At 36.7% G+C, this 23803-nt stretch overlaps 1 protein-coding gene across 1 annotated transcript in view; it reads right to left on the bottom strand.

Annotated features, from left to right (window-relative positions):
• Positions 1-9389, bottom strand: part of LOC126822304 (homeobox protein SIX1) — a 34393-nt gene extending 25004 nt beyond the window's left edge. Inside the window, exon 1 of the mRNA XM_050551105.2 lies at positions 8520-9389. Coding sequence (XP_050407062.1) covers positions 8520-9319 — 800 coding nt within the window. The 5' untranslated portion in view covers positions 9320-9389. The remainder of the gene's footprint in view (positions 1-8519) is intronic.
• Between the last annotated feature and the right edge of the window lie 14414 nt (positions 9390-23803).

The following is a 23803-nucleotide window of genomic DNA, read 5'->3' as shown; positions in this document are numbered from 1 at the left end:
ACTCGATCATTATAGAAGACTAGAAATTCGGGAAGTACAATTTGTACATTTTATCACAAATTTCCCATTCTTTGGTATTAATGAATATGTTACATACTATTACATTATATTTTCTGAATAAACGATTTGAACACGTTTGAAAAGTTTTAATTGTACGAGTTTTTAGAGTAGTTATTAATATTCCACACAACCTTCAAAGCCTTTTAATTTTATTACTTAACAAATATCTTTCTGTCTTAGCCAGTAGGAAACAAACAATGATTTCAAAGTTAAAGTTTTTAAAAGTTTAGTATACGTGTTTAATTCAGTGGAAATTATTACACATAACCTGGCTTAACGACCTATTTAATTTAATCTCCCGTCGTTTCAAATACACGTTCAGACTCGACCGTAAAATTTAATTATTAAAATATGCTAAAAAGATATTTAATAGCCACCAATACCGTGTATTAATGTGATGTTTCGGGTATACGTAGGAAATATAAGTAATTTGAATTATCCTGTATTTGCTGAAATAGGGTTTGTAAGGAATGAAAATATAATTTAATAATTTTGAAATTACTGTCGATAATATTTTAGCTTGGATTTAAATAGCTTTATATATTAAAGATGTATTATGTAAGATTTAGATAAGAGCTGACCGTTCTTGCTATAATAGTTCAAAAATAGATAATGAAAAATGAATAGATTGATAATTTTAGTTAAATTAATTTATTCTCAGCGACATTTTGGCAAGAAAAATCCGATTATCAAGTACGATTGCCATGATAATAAAGTCTCGATTTTTAGTCTCTTTCTTGAGTGAGGTCCATTTTAACGTTAACCGATTATATGGTGCGATTGGTCTAATCCATTCAATATGTAGGCCATCCGAAAGTATCTAGAGTTGATTTCGGGATTGTCGCATGAATAAATTTGAAGCCAGAAAAAAAACATGTAATAGGCAGATTTAGCTCTTGCATAATGCAGCTTTAAGTATGGTAGTATGAAAATAAAGGCATCGTATTATAAGTTGTCTTTAAAGACCATCTGCAGTTCGCTTGAATCAATCAGTAAAAATAGTATCAATGAATATGTTTATTTCATGAAAAATTAATAGTTTTAATCACTCCTGGCTTTTATAATTATATATTTTCCACACTTTTAGATGCAATGCATTGGCCAATTTTTATCATTCGTGGCACATTTTCAAGGACAACCCCATTCTTTATGTGGAGTAATGATCATTGTTTAATATTCAAACAAAATGAACAAGTAATGTTTTGTGTTCAAACATCTCAACAATTGAATCTAACATCTCTATATTATTATCACAAGTTATAAATAAAACGTAGTCCCCCAATTTTTTAAACCTTGACAAATAGGAAATTATTTTCTGGCAGTTATTCTGACATGAAAATATTCACCCATGGCGACCTTAAAAGATGAGGCTTTATGGTTCAAATTGACCTCAAGATTGCCGAAGGCTACCTTAATTGTTGAATTAAGGTAATTATCGACCTTTAACAAGTAGACCTTAAAATGTATTTGGTGTAGCCGGGGGTTTTAAGGGATGACATGAATTAGAGGTTAGACCTAGAGTATACGGTGAGATGATGACCTTAAAGATCATCTCATTAGATTAGAGGAATGCTGGAAACAAGTGTTAAATTTAAAAGAAAAAGCGACACATTTTCTCAGAGGAAAGGACGCATTCGTAAAATATATGTTCAAATGTACAAGTCAAACATGATTGGGCGAATCTAAAGAGTAAAATAATAGTACACGTAATTAATAAACTTTTAGTTCATATATAAATGGAGTGCTGGATTTCTACATGATAGAATATAACAGGAAAAATAAGTGCCTCTCCAGAAATTGTAGACAGCAAGGTTCGTGTATAGCCCCATTACCTTTTCCACAAGTCACTAATGTTCTGTACCTGTTAATCAAAAGGGTGCATGCATGCGTGTGCGTGTGTGTATGTGGGGGGGGGGCGTGTAGGAGTGTGAAGTGATACATTGCGTGCTTCTAAGGTATATCTAACCTTAAGTTGGGTCAAACGGCATTTAATTATTGAAATAAATATGTACCATTATATTAATCGCGGAACGGTCTACTTTGTGTTGAGTTGACGTTACCTCTCTATCGTGGCTGTAGTAATTATAAGTATTATTCAAGCAATTAGACACACGTTTCATAAAAAACGTAAACTTTCTTGAACACTTGATAAGATTTCTTATTTGAGTTCATACCGATATCACAAATGAGCAGTACTAGTCTTGTCATTAATGCTAATCTCCCAGTAAGAGCAATTTTCCATACTATATAAAATATGTGCCACACAATTAAGATAAGTCGATAGTGTTTTGCTATGCCAAAATCAACCAGAACAGCACCCGTCCTGCAGTTGGAGGCAGACCACCATTAATTTCTTCATTGACTTCAATGTTAATTCTGGTGTCTTTGCCCCGCGCCAACTTTATTTTCACCAAATTTTCGTTGGGCTGAACCCTTTTTACTGCAGACAAAGTAACAAATCAAATGGTCATGTCTTCGCTCCAGATTTTGTATGGGGTTGATGAATTAAATTTTGAGATACACAAACTTGATGTAGCATACTAAATTTTACAACTGTCCACCGAACTCTGTTATCCTTCCGCCTCTATATCATAAATATTTACCAAAACCCGACAGAAAATATTAATTCAAACCTTCTTCTTCCACTCTGGTCCAAAGAATGGACATGCAAAAAGGGGGTGGGGTGCTATAAATAGAAGAACTACAATTTGCGGGTACCAAGATGGTGAAATTTAATGGTGGTCTGCCTCCAGACATGCCACATATGAACTGCACCTGATTTTTTACACCGCATTGCAATCTGACCTATTTTCTACCACAGCCATCGGTGACAGTTCTATCTATATCAATCGCTTTTACTATAACATAGAACCCTTCATATTTACCAAAACAGATTGCCACAAAATGAAGCCCTGTAGACTAATTCTGGCAATTTGTTTAATCAATTAGATAAAGTGATCAAAACTTTTCCAAAAAAATACTTTCATTGAAGTCGCCTACAAGAGAAACAAAACGAAACGGAATTGAAAAATAGATTATAATCAGATTTGATTTACTTCGGATTACGAATTTTTTTTAGATCAACTCTCTCTTTCTGGGTTTAAGTGGCTGAATATCAGCCATGTTTCTTGGATGCTCGTTCTAAATACATGTAAGTATATGATACAACAGAACTATAATATCTAAGTGGATGCTAATAATATCGTCGCGACCTATGGGACCTACAGCATTCCAGATGAAACCTCACCAACTGTCAGTCATGTAGAGTTAGACAGCTATAATTAGACACGGCCACACAGGTAGACGGAACAATACAACACTACAACATCTCCCGCCACAAACTTTTACCCATTTTTCACAAATTACAAACGAATATTTGATAAATCTAGCAACGTGCCTAACACAAGTCTAGCTTAATTTCACCAGCTTAGAAACTGTTTGATTTGTAAAAATTGAATATAATTGATTTTATTTTTTGAGCGTGACAAAAATAAGAAGCGGGTCTGAGTCGCATCGTTAGTATCGTGCAGCAGAATAGATGTATGCCTAATCTGTTATTTTAAGGTTTTCAAGACAGGAAAATCAACAAGGGAGATAATAGATGGAGGGGTTTTCGCTATTCTACTAAAGTAAATAAGGTGTAGAGGAGCGAATAAATAAGGTATATAATGGCCAGCACAGGTAAGTCAAGCCCGGGTAAATTCGGGCATTGTTCCGGTGGTAGATAGAACGTGATCTCACCTGTAGTACCCATCATTCGCTATGATAGGTAAATATATATCTTACAAATTGTGTCAAATGTAGCAATATCAGTATTTATGGTTCGTGGCTATGATAGAGATGGGCTAGCTCCTTGAGTACTATCACGAATAATATGGAGCTTTATATTTTAAAGATGTTTTTTTTTTTATCAACAGGAAAATGGTGAATTTTAAGTAGATTAAATCAGATATTATATAAAGGTAATTTGTCAAGATGACTTCTCTATTTTCATATAAAATAAATTAATAAACACTCAAGCATGGATGTAAAGCGCACAATTTGGCACACATATATACTCTTGAAATGCTGATGGACTCTATACACAATACACAACTAAAAATCTGATGTCGACACATTTGACATGTGGGAAATGCCGCGTAAAATCACACATGACGATTTACGTGCTCTCATTGAGATTGAATTCCCTAGACAAACGTACGGATACATCAGATGAATCAATATTGATGATAGCAATATTTGATTTAATAACTGGATTAGATCGTTCGTTCGTGGGGTTTTACGTCCGCTTCCACCTTTGGGTGATATCGCAGACAAGACTGAATTAGATTTAGAGTATGTTTTATAAAGTAGACTAGAGTGAGCCACGGTGGCTTGGTGGGTAAGGCACTCACTCACTAACCAGGTCTAGGCTACAACCCCGGTGGTAGCTGAGAAAGGTTCTAGGGATTTTCCAGCGCGTTTTCCCCATGCCAATGGTGTAGGACAGAGAATCTGACAAGGAACAGTGTCTAGTCGTTCGGATGGTACGAAAAACGGAGGCAAATCCCCCCCCCCCCATGTAACACGCTCTATGGTGTATCCTGGTTGGTGCAGAAAAGTAGGACGTTAAACCTCATTTCATTCACTCACTTATAACAACTAGATTTGATTTAAAGTATGCTTAATAATACCTAGATTTGATTTAAAGTATGCTTAATAATACCTAGATTTGATTTAAAGTATGTTTTATATTAACTAGATTTGATTAAAATTATGCTTTATAATAACTAAATTTGATTTAAGGTATGCTTTATAATATCTGGACGGCGGACGGACCGGGGTGACGGCAATATACAACCAATATAATTGCATGATTGGTACCAGAATGCTATTGTTCCAAAGATATAATAAAACCAGTTTGAAAGGGAATTTACTCCATTCATTCTGCCCCCTTGGTCAATGGTAAAAAAACTGGTGATTATTTTCAATCTTTGATCAAAACTGTTGTATAAATGTAATTAATGCTCCTACAAAATAACAATAAAGAAAACTGCAACAAAAATAAACCACATCGAATATATGGTATTTGATATGCAGATTTCAGTATACCTAACAGAAGACTGAGTATATTATTAAACTTAACTTAATCACCCCAAAAAAGTTTTTCTTTTTTGCTGCTTTTTAAAAAAGGAACAAAATCTACACTTCGACTTCCCTGCAAATATACGTGTGACTGTCTATTGTGTCTTTGCATTTTAAAATTCTCATAAAATATTAACTGCGTGCTTACTTATTTCCCCAATACATGTAATTATAACTTGATACAGTTTAATTGTCAAACCCATTAAAAAACACATTTATGACACTAAAAACTTCACATTAATTCTATCTTGACGTGGATTTTTTGCACAATAACAACACGCCATATTGGCAGAAATGAGGTTAAAAGATGTAAGATTATGAACAGGTGGACCCGGGCTTGAATATGAATATAAATTAAAAATGCTGTCACTCGTGATCGAAACAAAGTAGACCAAACCATCTAGAGACATTTCAGTAAGATACCTTTCCAAATCCACCAAGAAATGTCGTAAACGAGGCAGGATATACCTTTTGCAACCCCAAATAACCAGTCAACAATTCTGTTGTACTTCTATCAGTGATTATTCTGATTTGGAAACAACTTCCCAATTTATTAAAAACAAGTCGATAAAAGTGTGTGGTTCAGTTATTATTCGTCATCGTTTACAAATAAATGAATACAATTGTAATCGATGCGGGATGGGGGTTTTATCTGAAAGTTTTCTATGAACTTATAACAATACACACTAAATCAGAACCAGAACAAAACAAATTTTGACAAGATAAATTTTATTTTGAAATTAGTATAGATAGGCCGCTGAAAAATTATTTCAATACTGTAAGGAATCAAGAATTTATTTTGTAATAATAACACAATTTTATTGTTGTAAATATTTTTTTTATATTTGTTGTATATCGTATAAGTTTGATATGACAGAGCACAAAAAGCCATATTTCACTTGTCAATATTTTAAAATCAATCCTGTTTATTATTTTAGAGATCTAATCACATATATAAAGTCAAAAAAATGTACATACTAAAATACTCTAATTTGATTCACTATGGAAATCTCTTCATTTTGTAAAAATAAAGAAAAAAGAAGTTTGTGTATTTAATTCGGTTTAGAATAAAGAAACACCTTATCGGTATGCCACCCTCGAGGCCGGGGAAGACGGCTTTGTCGTTTATAAAATTATTTATCATATTATTTATGGTTGAGAGGACATGCAGTATTCGAGTTATTATCTGATCTTAAAAACTTATAGTCAAGTGTGAATTGAAACATGAGACTTCATAATCACAAGATAATATAATACTTATAGTCAATACTAAGATACATCAATTTATTGCTGGACAGCGTGCATATAAGTATCCAATTACTTACTATTATATAGTGCATTTTACAGCGGGATGTTATATATTCTACGATCTCCATCATAAAGTTACATATTTAAAACTTACTTTATTTATGAAAATAGTAATGTTTCAAATGTTTCAAGAAGATTTAAGATTTATCAATAAAATAAGTTTTATCAAAAAGTGTAAAACTCTATAAGTTTTATCAAAAAGTGAATATTTTCTAAATATGTCATATCATTTGCACAATACACAATTAAAATGCAAATCTGTTTATACGCCACATTAGCTTTGTCAATAACTTTATCAGAACGGCATTAAAACCCTTAACTTTAGTTTAGAAATCTAATGTTACTATTATAACGTAAGAGTGTTTTAGCGTTAATTGATAAGAGAACGTTGTTTGGATTAAAACGTAATCAGTTTATAATCGTCAACGCTATAGTTTTTGTACAGTTAGTTATCTGTTATTTAACGTTATTTGAATCATATGATAGATTCGATCTTGTGTACTAGCTTTTCCCTCATTTATGCAGATACCAAGTGAAAATAATGTAAAGGATTATTCTGAAATAATTTCATACATGCAAATCATTTATTTGACTATAAAATAACCGATTAACAACTGGGTGTCAGAAATCTTCTTCTTTTTCTTTTTCGTTTATGGAATAATTTGAGTTATGAACGTGGGTTTGGTCTCTAGGCTATTACATATGGAAATATTTTCTGACGGGAAAGAAATGAAGGGACAGGAAATGCGGTTTAGCGTCCTACTTTTCTGCACCAACCGGGATAATGCGGACAGGTTACGGGAAGAGTATAATATATGGATACACATGTATTCTTGCAGAAAGATTCACATTTTAATATTTTATGGAGAAGCCTGCCTTTAGAATAAAGCACATGAAAACATTTACTCCAACAAATAAATAAATAAACAGCATTTCAAAATACAAGAGTTACCTTTAATTATGTGTGTATGTTTGATGTTTCATGTATTTTTATTATTATTATTATTCATATATTTACATAACTTTGTAAGTTTTTTTTTATGCAATACGGTATCTTCTATATATAGCGCATCCATAACGTAGCAATAGTTAATCTAGGCCAATCATATCTAATTTTTTTATCTCTTGACCATAGTCATAAACGTTATATCTAATGTCTCAACAGGAATACTGGTACAGAAATGCTGGTCAAAAATCAAATATGTCTATTTTTAATGTCACGCAATGTAATTTAAATCTAATATCCGTTAGCAAATATAATTGTGTTTTACAGTAAAGAATGTAATAAATGTTTAGCATATTAAATTAAAACCCCAACATGGAATAGAAATTAAGTTTCATTTTGAAATTAACCCTTGAAGTTGATGTACATAATATTCAAGTATCACATTCTCATAAGTCTACTTCCAATCCTACCCCACCCCCTGCTCCATGTTGTCATAGCTTAGTATTTCGAAAACTCCTTAAAATGACATGGATATTTATTAATGATAACAAGCAATAAACTGAAGGGAAGCGATAATTGCTATTAGATAGTATTTAATGAATAAACAGATGAAATGTAACTGGACCACATACCAATTACATCAATTTAACATGATCATTTAGTATTTTTTCATTCAGTTGTTATGACTCTTAATAACTTCTTTGACTGATTTGGGACATTAGAAACGTATTCCAATCAAACATGCATGTGGCTATGGCATTTCTGGATTACTTAATAATTTAAGTACCGCAGTATTAGTATTTTAATTCAGTTCAGCCTGTGTTACTTCTCCTTTTCTGATTTCATTTTGGGCATTACAAAGGAATATTCCAACAAACATTTTTAATTCGATTGCGCGGGGGGCTACAGTGCTTCTCATTCTCAGTAACCCCATACCTTCTCTGATTTATTCGATGCGCTATAAATCAACCTTTTCACACAAATGGCAATGCTGATTTAGAAGAAGACCAGTCAGGTCAGACTAGATTTGGGATATTTTTTCCGTGCCTAAATCTCATATATATAAGAAAATATCACTTACTGAGGATGTTGTTGTGTCTGTGGAGTTCGATCCCGTTGTCGTCTGTTTTTAAACCAATTACTGACCTGTGTTAAGGTCAAGCCGGTCTTTTTAGCAAGGGTTCGTTTTTCATCTGGTGTCGGATATCTGTTCTGTTTATAACATTCCTTTAAAGCTTGTCTAGATTTCTCTTTAAAACAGTAAATAGTCTCTTCTCCATCCCAAATAGTTTTAGGTAATGGGTATTTTCTCCTGAGTCTATATTTATCAACAGCCCCTAACGGTCGACCCCTAATTTTCTGAGCCTCCATATAATGGGACTTGTACCACAGTTGTTGTAAGAAATTGTGATTCGTTCCTTCGAATGTGTGGCTCTCTAATATAGCGTATAGTTCTCGGTAGCTGCCTCGGTGAAATGCAACAGTTGCTCTGGCTTTTAGCACGGCTTCGCTCCCCCTTAATAGTTCACTTGGGGGTAATGACCACAAAAATCTGGCTAAACGTTCAATGTCACCCTTTTGTTGCAACGCCTCACAAACACATGCCACCTGTTCAGGAGAGAAAGTCAAATTTTTACCTGATAAAAGTTCCGAGTTCGCTTTTGGAGATGATGATTTGGTATCCGGTGATTTTCCAACATCATTCGTCATATCTCCGGGTTCTGCTACACTAAGGGTGTTCTCCCCGTGGGTCAAACCGTCATCGGAAGAATCGCCATTCTGCTCCCCTGATGAGTTATCCGAAGGTATCGGTTCCAATGTCGGAGACCTGTCCATAGCGGCCTCAAGTTGTGAAACGGTAGTTAGTTGTGTGTACTGCATTCTACTTGGTTATTATTCCCAGTGAATTGTAGCTGAAATATTAATTCTACCATCCGTCTCTTCTCGCTATTTATTGGCTACATGCTAAGAAACTGTAACTGGGGCAGACAACTGTGGGCGGAGCTTGGTACTCTATCAATCAGTCACGCTCGACTGTAACGCGTTTTAGGCCACGCCCGCTTGGATATTAGCTTTCTGGTATTTGAGAGTTCTAACCGCTAAGAATCAAATTTGACATTATGTTAATGGCAACTGACGCCCACTGACATATTACCTTTCGGATTATTTCACGGTTTCGATAATGAAGACGTCAAGGTTTAGAGTTATGGGAGAAGTGTTTATGAAGCGAAATAAAGCATGTTTCAATAATGAAGACGTCAAGGTTTAGAAATATAGCAGGTTTAGTTAACTCCACAAATATGGGTGTTACTCTTATATTGTTCTTTTATAAAAAGGCAGACAAATGTCCTGGTACCAATTTAATGTGTGTTGTAGTACCCTAGTTTCCGTCCAAATATTCTCCTTTCATTTTCACAGTTTTTAAAATAAGTGTATTTTACGAAACGCTAAACCCATGTGATTCAATTTAACATGCCATTAAGGTCTCATATTATAGTTCCAAAGATTCCAAACTTCTTTATTTATTCCTCTGAATCCACAACTCTGACTTCTTCTTATATCCCATAAACAGCTTTTAAAATTCACTCCAAGGGTTAATAAGTGATGCGTCTTGTAAGAATTATATGCCTAATGTATTCCATAGTATCAGCTTTAATAAACACACATAGCTTCTATAGACAGCCTCGCCGCAGAAATTGCATTTCTTCCATCATCGACGATGAACCAGGGATATTCCTGATGGAGAAATCATGGACTCATTTGCCATTGGACTGATTGAACTGTAGTCGAAAGGCAGGTCCTTAAGCAGGTCCTTAAGCTGCAACCGTAAATACAAATCTTTCTAAATAGAAATGAAATGAAATGGAATGGGGTTTAACGTCCTACTCTTCTGCACCTAACCTGGGCTAATTGAAGACGGGCATACGCCATACAGTGTGCTATGAGGGAAATTTTGCCCGGGCAGCGGCGCTACGGCCTACTCTTATATCGAATTCCAACTGCCAAGGGATCTTTTACGTGCACGCCAATGTGTACACGGGACCTCGGTTTTTCGTCCCATCCGAACGACTAGGCAGCTGTCATTGTCAGGCCCTCCGTTCTGCATCACTGACAAGGGGAAACCACGCCGGAAAATCGAGATGAACTTTCTCGGCCAATGCAGGGATCGAACACCCGACCTCCAGGCTAGCGAGCCAGCGCCTTACCCACTTAGCCACGTGATCCCCTTTCTAAATAGAAAAGCATAATATATTATTCGTAGATTTACAAATGTTCATCCATGCTTTAACCCTTAAAATTAGCCCAAAACAAGGTATCCCCTCCACCCCTGTCACAAGAAGGCATTTGGCAACCATGGGTTGGGAAAGCAATATTACTCAGAAGTCATGAGCCCACTCATGTGTCTAACACTCTACCGATAGCCCTACATTTTTTAAGTCATTTGTATTTGAAAAACATAATGTGTTAAATCTACTTGTTGAGCGCCTAAAAATAACTCTTAGCTGAAATGTTGCGCCATGGAAGACAGCCCATTTAGGTGCCTATGGCTTTATTGGGCTAACGGGGAATAAAAAAAAACCCAGATTAAAAATACTTTGTTATATTATATCATTTAGCAAAAAGAAAAAAAGACAACAAAATAAATCCCCCGAGAAACCAAGCCAAGAGTGAAGCCGAATTTCGAAATAAATAGATGACACATATTAATTAAATGTACGTTTATCTTCTTCAAAAGTATAGAACAATCAAGCTGATTATCAACTATACACTAAGTTTCATCACTTTCTATCAGATAGAATCGAAGTCAAAGACATTGCTTAGATCTGCTTAGCTTTAGCGGGAAATGTTTTAAAATCATTGAACTCAGTCAAGACATTCACCTAATGAACACCAACATCAATTAATTCTACCCCAATTAAAAGCAGAGTTGTTATGTTCCAAAGTCTTCACCAATCATACTGCTTATCGCTCCTTTGCCTAAGCAGAAAATTCTCATCAAACTTAGTCAAGGTAATGATATAATGAATCTATACTCGGAGTTCCATAGCTCTCACTTAATTATAACCAAAGTTATCGTGCCCAAAAGCATCAACCAATCAAATTGCTTATCTCTGCTTACCATCAAGGCATTCACCGAATAAGTGCCTACACCAAATTTGAACATTCTACCTCAATCAGAAGGAGAGTTATTGTGTTCCAAAGTCTCGACCAATCAAATTGCGTATCGCTCTGCTTACCCTCAGCAGAAAATGACCATTATCAAACTTAGTCAAGGTATTGAAGTCATGAAACTATACACCGAATTTCATCACTCTCACTTAATTAGAACTAAAGTTATCGTATCCCAAATCATCAACCAATTAAATTGCTTATCTCTGCTTACCCTAAGCAGAAAATTCTCATCTTCCAACTCCATCAAAGCATTCACCTAATAAACACCTATACCAAGTGTGAACACTCTACCAAACGGTAAGCAGAGCGATAAGCAATTTGATTGGCCGTGACTTTGGAACACAATAACTCACCTTCTAATTGAGCTAGAATGTTCAAACTTGGTGTAGGTGTTTATTTGGTCAATGATTAACATTTTGAGCTGAAGCTAAGCAGAGCTAATCGATTTCATTTGTCGATGGTTTGGGACAAGATAATCTTGATTCTATCTGATAGAGATTGATGAAACTTAGTGAAAAAAATAAATGTGCGATTAATTAATATGTGTCATCTATTTATTTTACAATTTCGGCGGGGGACATCAGCCTCACTGTTGGCTTGTTCCATTAAAGGGACAATAACACTCTTGCTGGCTTGACATCTTCAGAAAATAAAAAATAGCCGTATTCTAAGTACTAGATGTGTTAGTGTCCTACCTGTTTTGTAAATTATCCATTAAATCCTATTTTATTTGTTCAGAGGGTTCAAAAATATTTTTAAATCCAAGTAACATTTGAAAAGCTTTACGTCAGGCTTTTCAAATCATTTAGTTGAATTTTTCCAATTTTTTAGATTAGGTGTGTTAAGATGAAATTTGTATCATCAATTAATTGGAATATTGTAAAATAGTACAATTTGTTGACCAGAATAAAGATTGGGACATATTATTCAGTTACAACAAGAGTGGTATTGAGCCTTTAAGTAAACTGATTAATTCGTGAAATTGTTAGTGAACTTGATGTCATGAAAGTTTTGTTAAATTACCTGCATACACACTGCCCCGTCCCTCTCAGTTGGTTTCTCGAATGTTCCCCTTATTGTTGTTCCAAAACAATGTGTAGTGTGGTGGGGTCAAAGTGCTGTCCCAACGATTGAAATCGAATAGGGTATTCAACTGAATGCAACATCTCCCCTGATACAATTTCTCCTAGTTGTCCCCCGCCTTTCGAAGAAAGCAGGGGACTATTAAAATGGGTTCGTCCGTCTGTTTGTCCGCCCGTCACACTTTCTGGGACACAATAACTCTCCTTCTAATTGAGCTAGAATGTTGAAACTTGGTTTAGGCGTTTTCGGCTTAGGATAAGCAGAGATAAACAATTTGATTGGTTGATGCCTTGGGGCACTATAACTTTGGTTATAATGAAGTCAGAACGATGAAACTATAGATTCATTATATCATTACCTTGACTAAGTTCGATGGTGAGAATTTTCTGCTTAGGCTAAGGAGCAATAAGCAATTTGATTGGTCAAGACTTTGGAACATAACAACTCTGCGTTTAATTGAGGTAGAATGTTTAAACTTGTTCATTAGGTGAATGTCTTGACTGAGTTCAATGATTAACATTTCGAGCTGAAGCTAATCAGAGCTAATCAATTTCATTGGTCGATGCTTTGGGACAAGATAATCTTGATTCTATGTGATAGAGAGTGATGAAACTTAGTGTATAGTTTGATTGCTCAATACTTCTGAAAAAAATAAATGTGCGATTAATGAATATACCATATTTTTACACCGTTTGCGTCCGAGGGGCGGCCATTTTGTCCGTCGGTTTCGGACCGATCTTTACGAAATTCGAACTCAACCACCCTTAGGGTGTAACAGTGATGTATTCAAACGGTTTATTAAATCGGATAAAAATTGTGACCTCTATGGGGTCCACAAGCTTAAAACGCGATTTTCGTACTATCAGGAAGTTACGGTCCGATATGCACGAATATGGAAAGGAACCGAGATATGTGGGTTGTAAACATACATTTCAAGTTTAAACCAAATCGGATAAAAATTGTGATCTCTACAGTGTTCACAAGCTAAAAATGTGATGTTTCGTACAATCAGGAGCCATAATCCATGAAGTTACAGTCCGACACATGCCAATATGGAAAGGAACCGCGATCTTAGGGTAATAAACCTATATTACAAGTTTCATTGAAATCGGATAAAAATTGCGACCTGTAGAATGTTCACAAACAATTGTGGACGGACGTCCGGACAGGGCCGACAACAATATACGCCCACATAAAAATATGGCCGTATAAAAATCATCAACTGTATGCGGTTTGATAGTCTAGCATTTGTTTTTAGCATAATTGTTGTGGACGCAGCATCTTCAGTACAGTCTTGTCCAACTCGGTGATAATTGGAGTTCAGGTTATAACTAGAAGAAGAGTATGTCTCGAAAACATCCGGTACTTGACTCTGATTTGGGATTTTAAAACTTTTCAATCTGGTATTTCTTGTTAATGTGCCAATGCAGGATCACCACATAATTAACATTAGAACTGTTCAGAACGATATAATTCTGAGCATCAGAAGTCGAGCTCAACGACGGAAGACATGTATCTCTCTCCTATACAATTTTACTCTATACAAAAGGATCTTTTGGATTTGGATTCTGACGTTAGCATCTGTGTTTAATCGGTGATATAATCGTTTATACATGTACTGGCATTTTAAAAAAAAATTCTTGTTCTGAAACATTTTACTTTCTTGTCGAAACCTCAAATTAAAACCGATATCGGAGTATTCTATCACAGCACTGTTCACCTTGCGATCTTAACTAACCCACACGTGCTTAAACGCAAGCAGACACAAGTTGTAGCAAATGTACGACCGGATAGTGATCGCTGATCAGTTGCCGGTAAAGCAGGTCGTGTAATTTATACCAACAATATTTTACCTGAGCCTCCGACACATTATAACTTGACTCCGCGTTTCACCATAATGAAAACTGATGTTTACAAGAGACGCTACCTGATCGCTGATTTCTGTTGTCAAGGGATACCATCTTATTTCATTCTCTAAAAGGACTTGCTACCTGAGACGAGGATCGCCTTTCAAAACACACGCGACATGCACGAGCATATTGTCTCGCACAAGATAAATAGGTTTTTCGTGGTGGGTAATATTAGAGGTCTCGTAATGCCGCGAAATAATCACTTTAAAAAATGGCGGATCTTTTTACTTCTGCTACCTGCTCTCAGTTGACTTTTGCCACGGGCTGGAAATTTAATTAGTTATTTTTAAAGGTTACAAAGATTGGTATCGAGTATTTCAGCGTCTCCCGAGGGCATTTTAGACGTGATGCTAATGGAAAATGTCTTGAGCGTTTGTCTCGAAACTATAAGTAGAAGTCGCATCAGTTTTCAGATTCAGCATATTATAGCCGACAAATCTGCAAATTTAATAAGGAGATTAATAAAGGAAGTGTAGTGTAATAATAACACTATTTTAGCTGTTATGTTGGATAATAAAATCCGACTTTCGCTATTTTGCTGTCAAAGGGAATATGGATATGCGTAAAAACTCCGGATTATACCAGAATATTATATGGCATCATGTTCCATTTAGGCCTATGGAATCAGTCGTCATACCGCAACCGATATATCTGTTGGAGCGATTGCAGAATGAATTCTTTCTGAACTATCTTTCACATTAGATTAGATGTTCGCCACTGTCTTCATGAGCCTAGTCGGAGTAGAAAAGTAAGAAGTTAAACCCATTTTATTTCATTCAGATGTGGGCCACTGTTAGTCACACGTTTACTGCTTTTTCTGAAGAGAACTCGTCTATCACACGAGACTGATGTCAAAATTGAAGTCAGAAGGGTTATTCTGGAGAAGATCCAACTTGCAGAAGAGACAAAGCTTAGGATAAGCAAGTCGGATTCCAAAGGAAAAGATCATGTACAGACTAAACAGAATAATCATGGAAAAGTCCGTAGAATGACATGTAATACGAAGTCTCAAGAAAAATTTCATTATGGTGGATAGACCAGTTTTGACAAGAGTGTCTCCTATCGCCGTTAATCTTTTCATTGGTAGTCGTCCTATCAAACAACACTAATTCCAAGAGCAACATTGATAGGAAAACTAGAAGTCTTACAATTTGCAGATGAAGGTGCGCTTTTTAGAGGGGTATGCATGACCACCGGTTTTCGGGTAAACACTGAAGAAACCAAGATCGTACATGCAAATGCCACAGTAGACGACCCGGTGAGTATGAATGGGAGCATCGTAGGAGATGTTAACAAGACCGCGTATCTGGGCAGTATCTTCAATAAATTTGGGTTACAAGACAAGGCTGTCACAGTCAAGATTTCCAAATCTTGTGCTGCATTCACCATCTTACGACCAGTGTGATAATCCATACTGATTTGAAGACCAAACTCCAGTCGTCCAACATGGAAGTCAAATCCGTATTACTTTATGGGTCGGGGTAAACGAAGGGCAATCTTTGTGCATAAACCTACATTTTGAGGATCCAAGAATATTATTATACCACATATAATAGCTCCAGAATGCTCTTATTAACACAAGAAATGGAACGTTCATGTAAGTTGGGAATAAACTTCGTGTACATAAGCCCCCCCCCCCCCCTCTCCCATATCAGCATGCACTTAATTTACTGTAGTCAATGAAAACAGTGCATTCGTTTTCGTTTTTCATGGTATAATGTATTTTTTGACCCTGAAAATGTAGGTTTAGACACCAAGATTACAATCCTAAGTGGTTTGGACGCTGTGCATCGATAAATATAGATTTTTACAAAGCAGACATCTTTATAGATGGTATAACTGTGTTTCCTTACCCACTAAGATTGCGACCCTATGCGGTTAAGGAACTGAAATATTGGTAGGCATAGGTTTTTACATAGCGGAAATCTTGAAGATCCTAGATGAAAAGCTATAATAAGCAATTTTTAGGATCTGGAAAAAAATGGCGCTTTTGTCAGGAACGTCCACATCAACTTTCTAAGCTGTCATAAATATGCCCAAGTATCATTTTTATCGGGAATTGATATGATGAAGCTTTATTTCAGATTTTACTAGAATCAGTCAACTCACAGCAACCAATCAGATTGCAGACAGTTCTTACAATTTGCGCAGATACACTAATTAAGAACACCCATCTTTGCATAAGAAGTGAAGCTATTACATTTCATAGAATCCACTAAAGAAATTCCAGGTTACTTAAATATGCATAAATACCACTGATGTTCAAACTTAGACGAGAGACTATGATAGTGAATATGTAATTAGCGTTTTAATTTTTTACAACCTATTCAATGAGTGTATTGGGTTTAAAATAATCAAGCAATCAAATTCCAGTTGGTCAATTAAATAAACGTTGATCTTATGCTAACTGCTAACTGTGATACGCTTCATGGGTCTTTAGCAGTGGGAGGAAAGCGGAGGTCCTGGAGCAAAGTCACTAGACTGGACAGGTGATCCTTCTCCTTGCCACGTACAAGCAGAGAATCGAAACCACCCCACTTGACTAAATGACGACCTTTTGATCTAAAGCGCACGCCTTAAACCATTTTTTGTCTGCAACGGCTACTGATTAAGTTTTTTAAATACCTACGGGTCAGGGGGATGGCTTTCCGAATGGAGAGCACGTGCGCCCTGTATCATACGGGCTGTCATTGAGTCAGCTGGCGTGGTTTCGATTCCCCGGTTGTACGTGACAAGAAGTAGGGTCACCTCTCCAACCTCGATCGTGGGTTATCTCCGATACCCCCGGTTTCCTCCCACTGTTAAAGACCCCCACGCGCATACCCGTATCTCAGTCAATTTTCAAGCTACAGACCACAAATTGTGCAGAGTTTCTAGTTTTGACACGTACAATAACATATTTTTTCAGATTTTTTCGAGGGGGTCGATTTCCCACCCCTGGCCCACTTGACATGGAACGACCCTTCTTACATGGTTTAAAATATATTTCAGTGTCTGTTTTCTTATTCCCAAGTACTTAAGGGGCGGGGAATGCTCAGACATAATTTGAGCCATTAGCATTAAAAAAAAACCCCAGTAAATCATTGATGTACAGTAATCATTGCACAAGATAAATATAAAAAACAGTTTCGATGGCAATATGATATTTGATTGAAGTGGCCCCAGGTCTGAAAGTGAACTGTTAAATTTCAAACGCAGGTATAGCAATTTGTGTATGAAGGTGATTGAAACCTTCTTATGCACGCCTAAATTGAATTTGTGTTACGAGTTCCATACACAGCAAAACGGACCAAAGCGGATATCGATTCCAGTGTGACATGGGGGTGGGGGGACGGGCATTTATCATAACTGAGTATAGGATGCTATCTGCCTAATTTCACAAACAGCTAGAATATTTCATGTATCAGACACACAACTGGTGCCAGGAAGATAACTAGATATGGGATCAGAAGAATTAAACAAAAATCAAACGCGTAGCCTATTCCTGTATTACGATTACAGGAAATTCTCTATAAGGAAGAACGCTACATTTATATCCTGTCTTCCTTCAACTCGACATTCATAGTTATTTACTTCCCTTTTGGGACGATTTACCCAATACTACCCAATAAAATCCAATACTACCCAATACCACCTCATTATCACCACATGGCACATACTACCCAATACTACAACATAATGATGCAAAATAGAGAAATCATTTGATTTTTATACGCCCACATTTAAATGTTGACGTATATTGTCGTCACCCCTGTCCGTCCGTCCACAATTTTTTGTGGACACTCTACAGGTCACACTTTTTATCCGATTTGAACGAAACTTGAAATATAGGTTTATCTCCCTAAGATCTCGGTTTCTTTCGATATTGTCATGTATCGGACCGTAACTTCATGGATTATGGCCCCTGATTGTACGAAAAATCGCGTTTTTAGCTTGTCGACCCTATAGAGGTCACAATTTCTATCCGATTTTGTTGACACTTGAAATGTAAGTTTATAACCCAAAGGTCTCGGTTCCTTTCGATATTCGCGCATATCGGACCATAACTTCCTGAATTATAGCCCCTGACCGTACGAAAAATCGCGTTTTTAGCTTGTGGATCCTATAGAGGTCATAATTTTATCCAATTTAAAAAACCGCTTGAATATATCACCGTTACACCCTAAGGATGGTTAAGTTTGAATTTCGTAAAAATCGGACCAAAACTGACAGACAAAATGGCCGACCCTCGTACTCAAATAGCGTAAACATATGATATATCAAGGTTGTGGACCCTCTAGAGGTGACAATTTTCTTCTGATTTTGATGAAACTTATAAGGGAGTTTATAACCAAAAGATCTCGGTTCCTTTCGATATTCGCGCATATCGGACCGTAACTTCCTGAATTATGTCCCCTGATAGTACGAAAAATCGCGTTTTTAGCTTGTAGACCATATAGAGGTCATAATCTTTATCCGATTTAAAACTACGTTTTAATATATAACCGTTACACCCTAGGGATCGTTGATATTCGCGCATATCGGACCGTAACTTCCTGAATTATGGCCCCTGATTGTACGAAAAATCGCGTTTTTAGCTTGTGGACCCTATAGAGGTCATAATCTTTATCCGATTTAACCGTTACACCCTAGGGATCGATGAGTTCGAATTTCGTAACAATCGGACCAAAACTGACAGACAAAATGGCCGCCCGTCGTACTCAAATAGCGTAAAAATATGGTATATCAATTTTGTGGACCCTCTAGAGGTTACAATTTTCTTCTGATTTTGATGAAACTTGAAATGTAAGTTTATAACCCAACGATCTTGGTTCCTTTCGATAGTCGCGCATATCGGATCGTAACTTCCTGAATTATGGCCCCTGATTGTACGAAAAATCGCGTTTTTAGCTTCAGGTTCCTTTAGAGGTCACAATTATTATCCGATTTATAAAAACGTTCAAATATATCACCGTTACACCTTAATTTTGGCGGAGTAGGAATTTCATGAAAACTGCCGGACAAAATGGCCGCCCCTCGTACGCAAATAGTGTATAACATCTGGTATATCAAAGTTGTGGACTCTCTAGAGGTCACAATTTTGACGAAACTTGAAATACATGTTTATAACCCAAAGATATTGGTTCCTTTCGATATTCGCGCGTATCGGATTATAACTTCCTGAATTATGGCCCCTGATTGTACGAAAAATCGCGTTTTTAGTTTGTGATTCCTCTAGAGTTCACAATTATTATCCGATTTAAAAAAAACGTTCGATTATATCACCGTTACACCGTAATTTTGATTGAGTTCGGATTTTAAAAAACGTTTAAATATATCACCATTCCACCATAATGAATGTTGAATTCGAATTTCTGGAAAATCGAAATGAAACTGCCCGACAAAATCTCCGCTCTTTGTACGCAAATTGTGTAAAAGTATGCAATACGAAGGTTGTGGACCCCTAGAGGTCACAATTTTTATCCGATTTTGATGAAACTTAAAACACATCTTTATATCCCAAAGATCTCAGTCCCTTATGATATTTGCGCATTTCAGACCATAACTTTCTGGATTATTGCCCCTGATTGTACAAAAAATCCCATTTGATTTTAGCTTGTTCGCTATCCATCTCTTGCAAAATGTGGGCGTATCCTACCTGGCAGCCGCTGGTTTTCAAAAATAGAGAGTTATATCTCGGGAAATGTGCTACAAACGTGATACTAATGTCTGGCTTGTTCCATTTGCCTCCCTACACCACCCAAAACAAGCCAATAATAACCCAATACTACCAAATACTCATCAAATACTACAAAATACTACCCAATATGATCACATAACAAAGTAATATTTTAAATAACAGCACATTAGTATAATTACTGCAACGAATATTCGATATTTTGCAGAAAATTGGAATGTTTACCCAGTTATCTCCCTTTACAACCGATAAATAGATTTAAGATTGATACTCTGATTAATCATCTTCTTTGGCTTTGCAGTTGGTTTCCAAGACGACAAACTTAAAATAAGAAAAACAAGTATGACGATATACCATATTTTATTCCCAAAAATGACCCACTTCTCTTACCGCTTGATAGTGACAAGGAGTGGGGTCGTCTGTCAAACAAGGTGGGGTTTCTCTGGTCCCCCGGTTTCGTCTCACTGTTCAACACCTCTTCGCGCAAGCGAGTTAATAAAATAATATTGAACTATATGTTAGTCCCGAAATTACCTAGTTTAAAAGTATTCTTTTCTCCTCTGATCTAATACTTTGCGCTCGGTGGGTTCGTTTTGCCCAAATCGCACTAAGCCGAAAATGCGTCTTTTTGATCAAGACTGAATGCTCCTTTTAAGAATTAGAAATTGACGTCCTGATTTAATATAAATAGACTTAAAGAAGCTAAACCGCTATTCTCTGGCACCTAGAAATAGACACAAATGGTCACAACGCATATAATAATGCAATATGAATGTAAATGAACTGATTTACATACAGTCGTTTCTGTTTTACTGTAATTTCTAATTCTCGAAATATGCGAACAGTCTGAATTGAATGACAGTCTCTAGCGTCTGGTTAATCCAGTCTACACCGGTAGTATTTTCCTACATGGGATATGTTTAGCCTCGTTCATCGAGTCGTTTCATACAACTGGCAGACAATTCGTGTGCCAGTTTTAAAATTTAGATTTTGTCTTAAACAATGGATATCAGATGTCAAACTTGTTACCTTTAAGATGGGTTCCCGCGTACAAACTGGGTGATTTAATGGTATATATGGACTAAATACATATATTGCGACCCTGTTACACATATTCAAACTAATTAATTTTTCATAACTTTGCTTCAAATCCTTCTCAAACATTGTAATTGCGAAGGAATGTCCTGCTATAAAAATTCGATCAAACCAGGTCATGTTTACGTCACGTGACTTACCTCTCTTGGAAGTTAGAGGAGAATTCATTGCATACATAAGACGATGTTGTCTTTAATCGCTTACTATTTATTACAAATATCGAATCCTAATTAAATTCTCGGATTATCCACTAACCGCGTCTTTTTATCTCAGAAAGTGTTGTACGTCTAACTCTTCATAAAGTTTATCAACTTGTACATCAAGCGCTCAATGCTCGCGTTTGTCCTTTGACATCATGCGTGCAGAAATTCCTAATCGTCGGGCTGATGATTAGGGGAACCCTTACATTTTTGTCTTGTATACGCTCCATGAGTGTTTTTCGGAGAATTCAGTATTTTTCTAGTAAGATTGGGTATCTCTACTTTCCATATATACCAAAATTACCATACTTTTATTGGAAATAACCACCCGATAAATACTTTTCTGGGAACCCATCTTTAAGATAACATGTTGATTTAAATTTGAAATTTGGAAAAATAACAAAAATTGTCTCTTAAACAACTTTTTTTAAAATTTCGGACGTAAAATGACAGCGACGAAGTTTCGAAATATTCAACTGCTATCTTCCAGTAAAAGTTACTGGGTTTCCGAAAATGTCATTGGTTTCAAAATAGGTCAAGAATTCGTCGTTAGGTAGGCGATGTGACGTATCGTCAAATATTTCGATTTGAAGATTTTGATGGTTTGGGGTTTATTTTATGCTGCAGAATTCAAATCTTCCATTCAAATTGACGACAAAAGTCTGCTTTCATGAGAACTTGAGTATCACCTGTGCGTATTATCTTCATTTAACCATAGAACTAGAATTCTAGTTCTATGATTTAACCTATCTTTCTAGTTGACAAAGTGACGTATAAACATACGTCACTTCGTCGGCATAATTTGAAGGGAAATCGTGCAGGTACAGTGACGTAAGACGTGATATTATGACGTCATCATCGTCTGTCCGAGCTTTGCAACTATCAACAACAAAGGACTTCTCACCCTCACTGGAACCTGTTGACGAAAAAGTAATATGGAACCAGAAGGTAAGATAATATTACAAGCTAGACTAATGATCCTTTTATCCATACACCGTCATCTTCATTCAATATTTATTGTACTCTGCAGGATGTTTATGATTGGTTAGGAGTAGGACTAGGACTAGTTAGTACGTACTACGTAGTAGGAGTACCGTCCGTAGAGTCATCATAAGGGCATTCCCTCACCTCCCTGTCAAGTTAAAATTATGCTGATTGTGACCACGAATACTCATTCAGCAACTATAAATTAATAACAATCATTCATATCTGCAGGAACTACGACTTTCGATATCCTTGTGAGGTGGGAGGATGATTTGCTGAACATTGTCAGCTCCAGTGATGTTAAGTTGAATGGCGGTCGCTGGCGTTGTGGAGCTGGAGTCTCCATGTTGTGGAAATATGGAGTTAATTATACCGGTAAGTTTTCCATATCAATTTTGAACTCGGAACAGTAGAACCTATAATAATAATCAATAATGACAATAGCACTGTATGTTCGTGGATACCAATTACCATAACCATGTGTATGCAGGGCCGTATGTAAAAGTGGGGGTGCAGAAGAGTGGTGGGGGCGCCAATATAATGCCCGAGTTACTGAGCGCGTAGCGGTGACCGGCGAAGGCGCAGCGGTGTGTGTGTGTGAGGGGGGGGGGTGGAAGCCCCTCCCTCCGAAAATTTTGAAAATTAGACTGCCGCAAACGCGTTTTCCACCCACTTGGAGCTTCAATCAAAGTCGCTCCCGTATGTCAATTTCTGGTCCTCTAAACTAGAACTAGTCCGAAACACCAATAAGGCCATGTGGATAGGACGACTAGAACGAGAATCTCTAATCATGTTATTTGGTGGCGGCGCCCCCAAAGGCCCTATCAAATGTGGATAAGGCGACAAAAACGAACCCTCTAATGTCATGTGGTGGGTCAGTCGCTGGCCCAGAAAGAGGTGATAGGAGGGACACTTCGCCTATGGGGCCGCACCCATGTCTGGGGTCCTCACTCAGAAAATTTTGAAAAATAACGCTGCATGAAACACGTTTTTCGGCCACTCTGGTGATATCTAGGAGTCGATTTTGTATTTTATATGGTCGATTTTTTTTCAGGGGCGCCATATTTCAAGGGCGGCAGACCTTTTGGGAGAGACATTTGCTCCTGGAGCCCCGCCCCTTGGATCTGCGCCTGTGGTGGCGCCCCATAGCCTCCACATAAGGGCAAACAAATCAAGTACCCATTGGCGTGTGGGCGCCATTTAAACCGACCGACTCACCAGTGCCTTAAAAGCATCACTGTGT

The sequence above is a fragment of the Patella vulgata genome, chromosome 5 (assembly GCF_932274485.2).
Source record: "Patella vulgata chromosome 5, xgPatVulg1.2, whole genome shotgun sequence".
Taxonomy (NCBI): domain Eukaryota; kingdom Metazoa; phylum Mollusca; class Gastropoda; family Patellidae; genus Patella; species Patella vulgata.
Note: the sequence above shows the minus strand (reverse complement) of the source record. Positions and strands in the feature narration are given on the sequence as shown.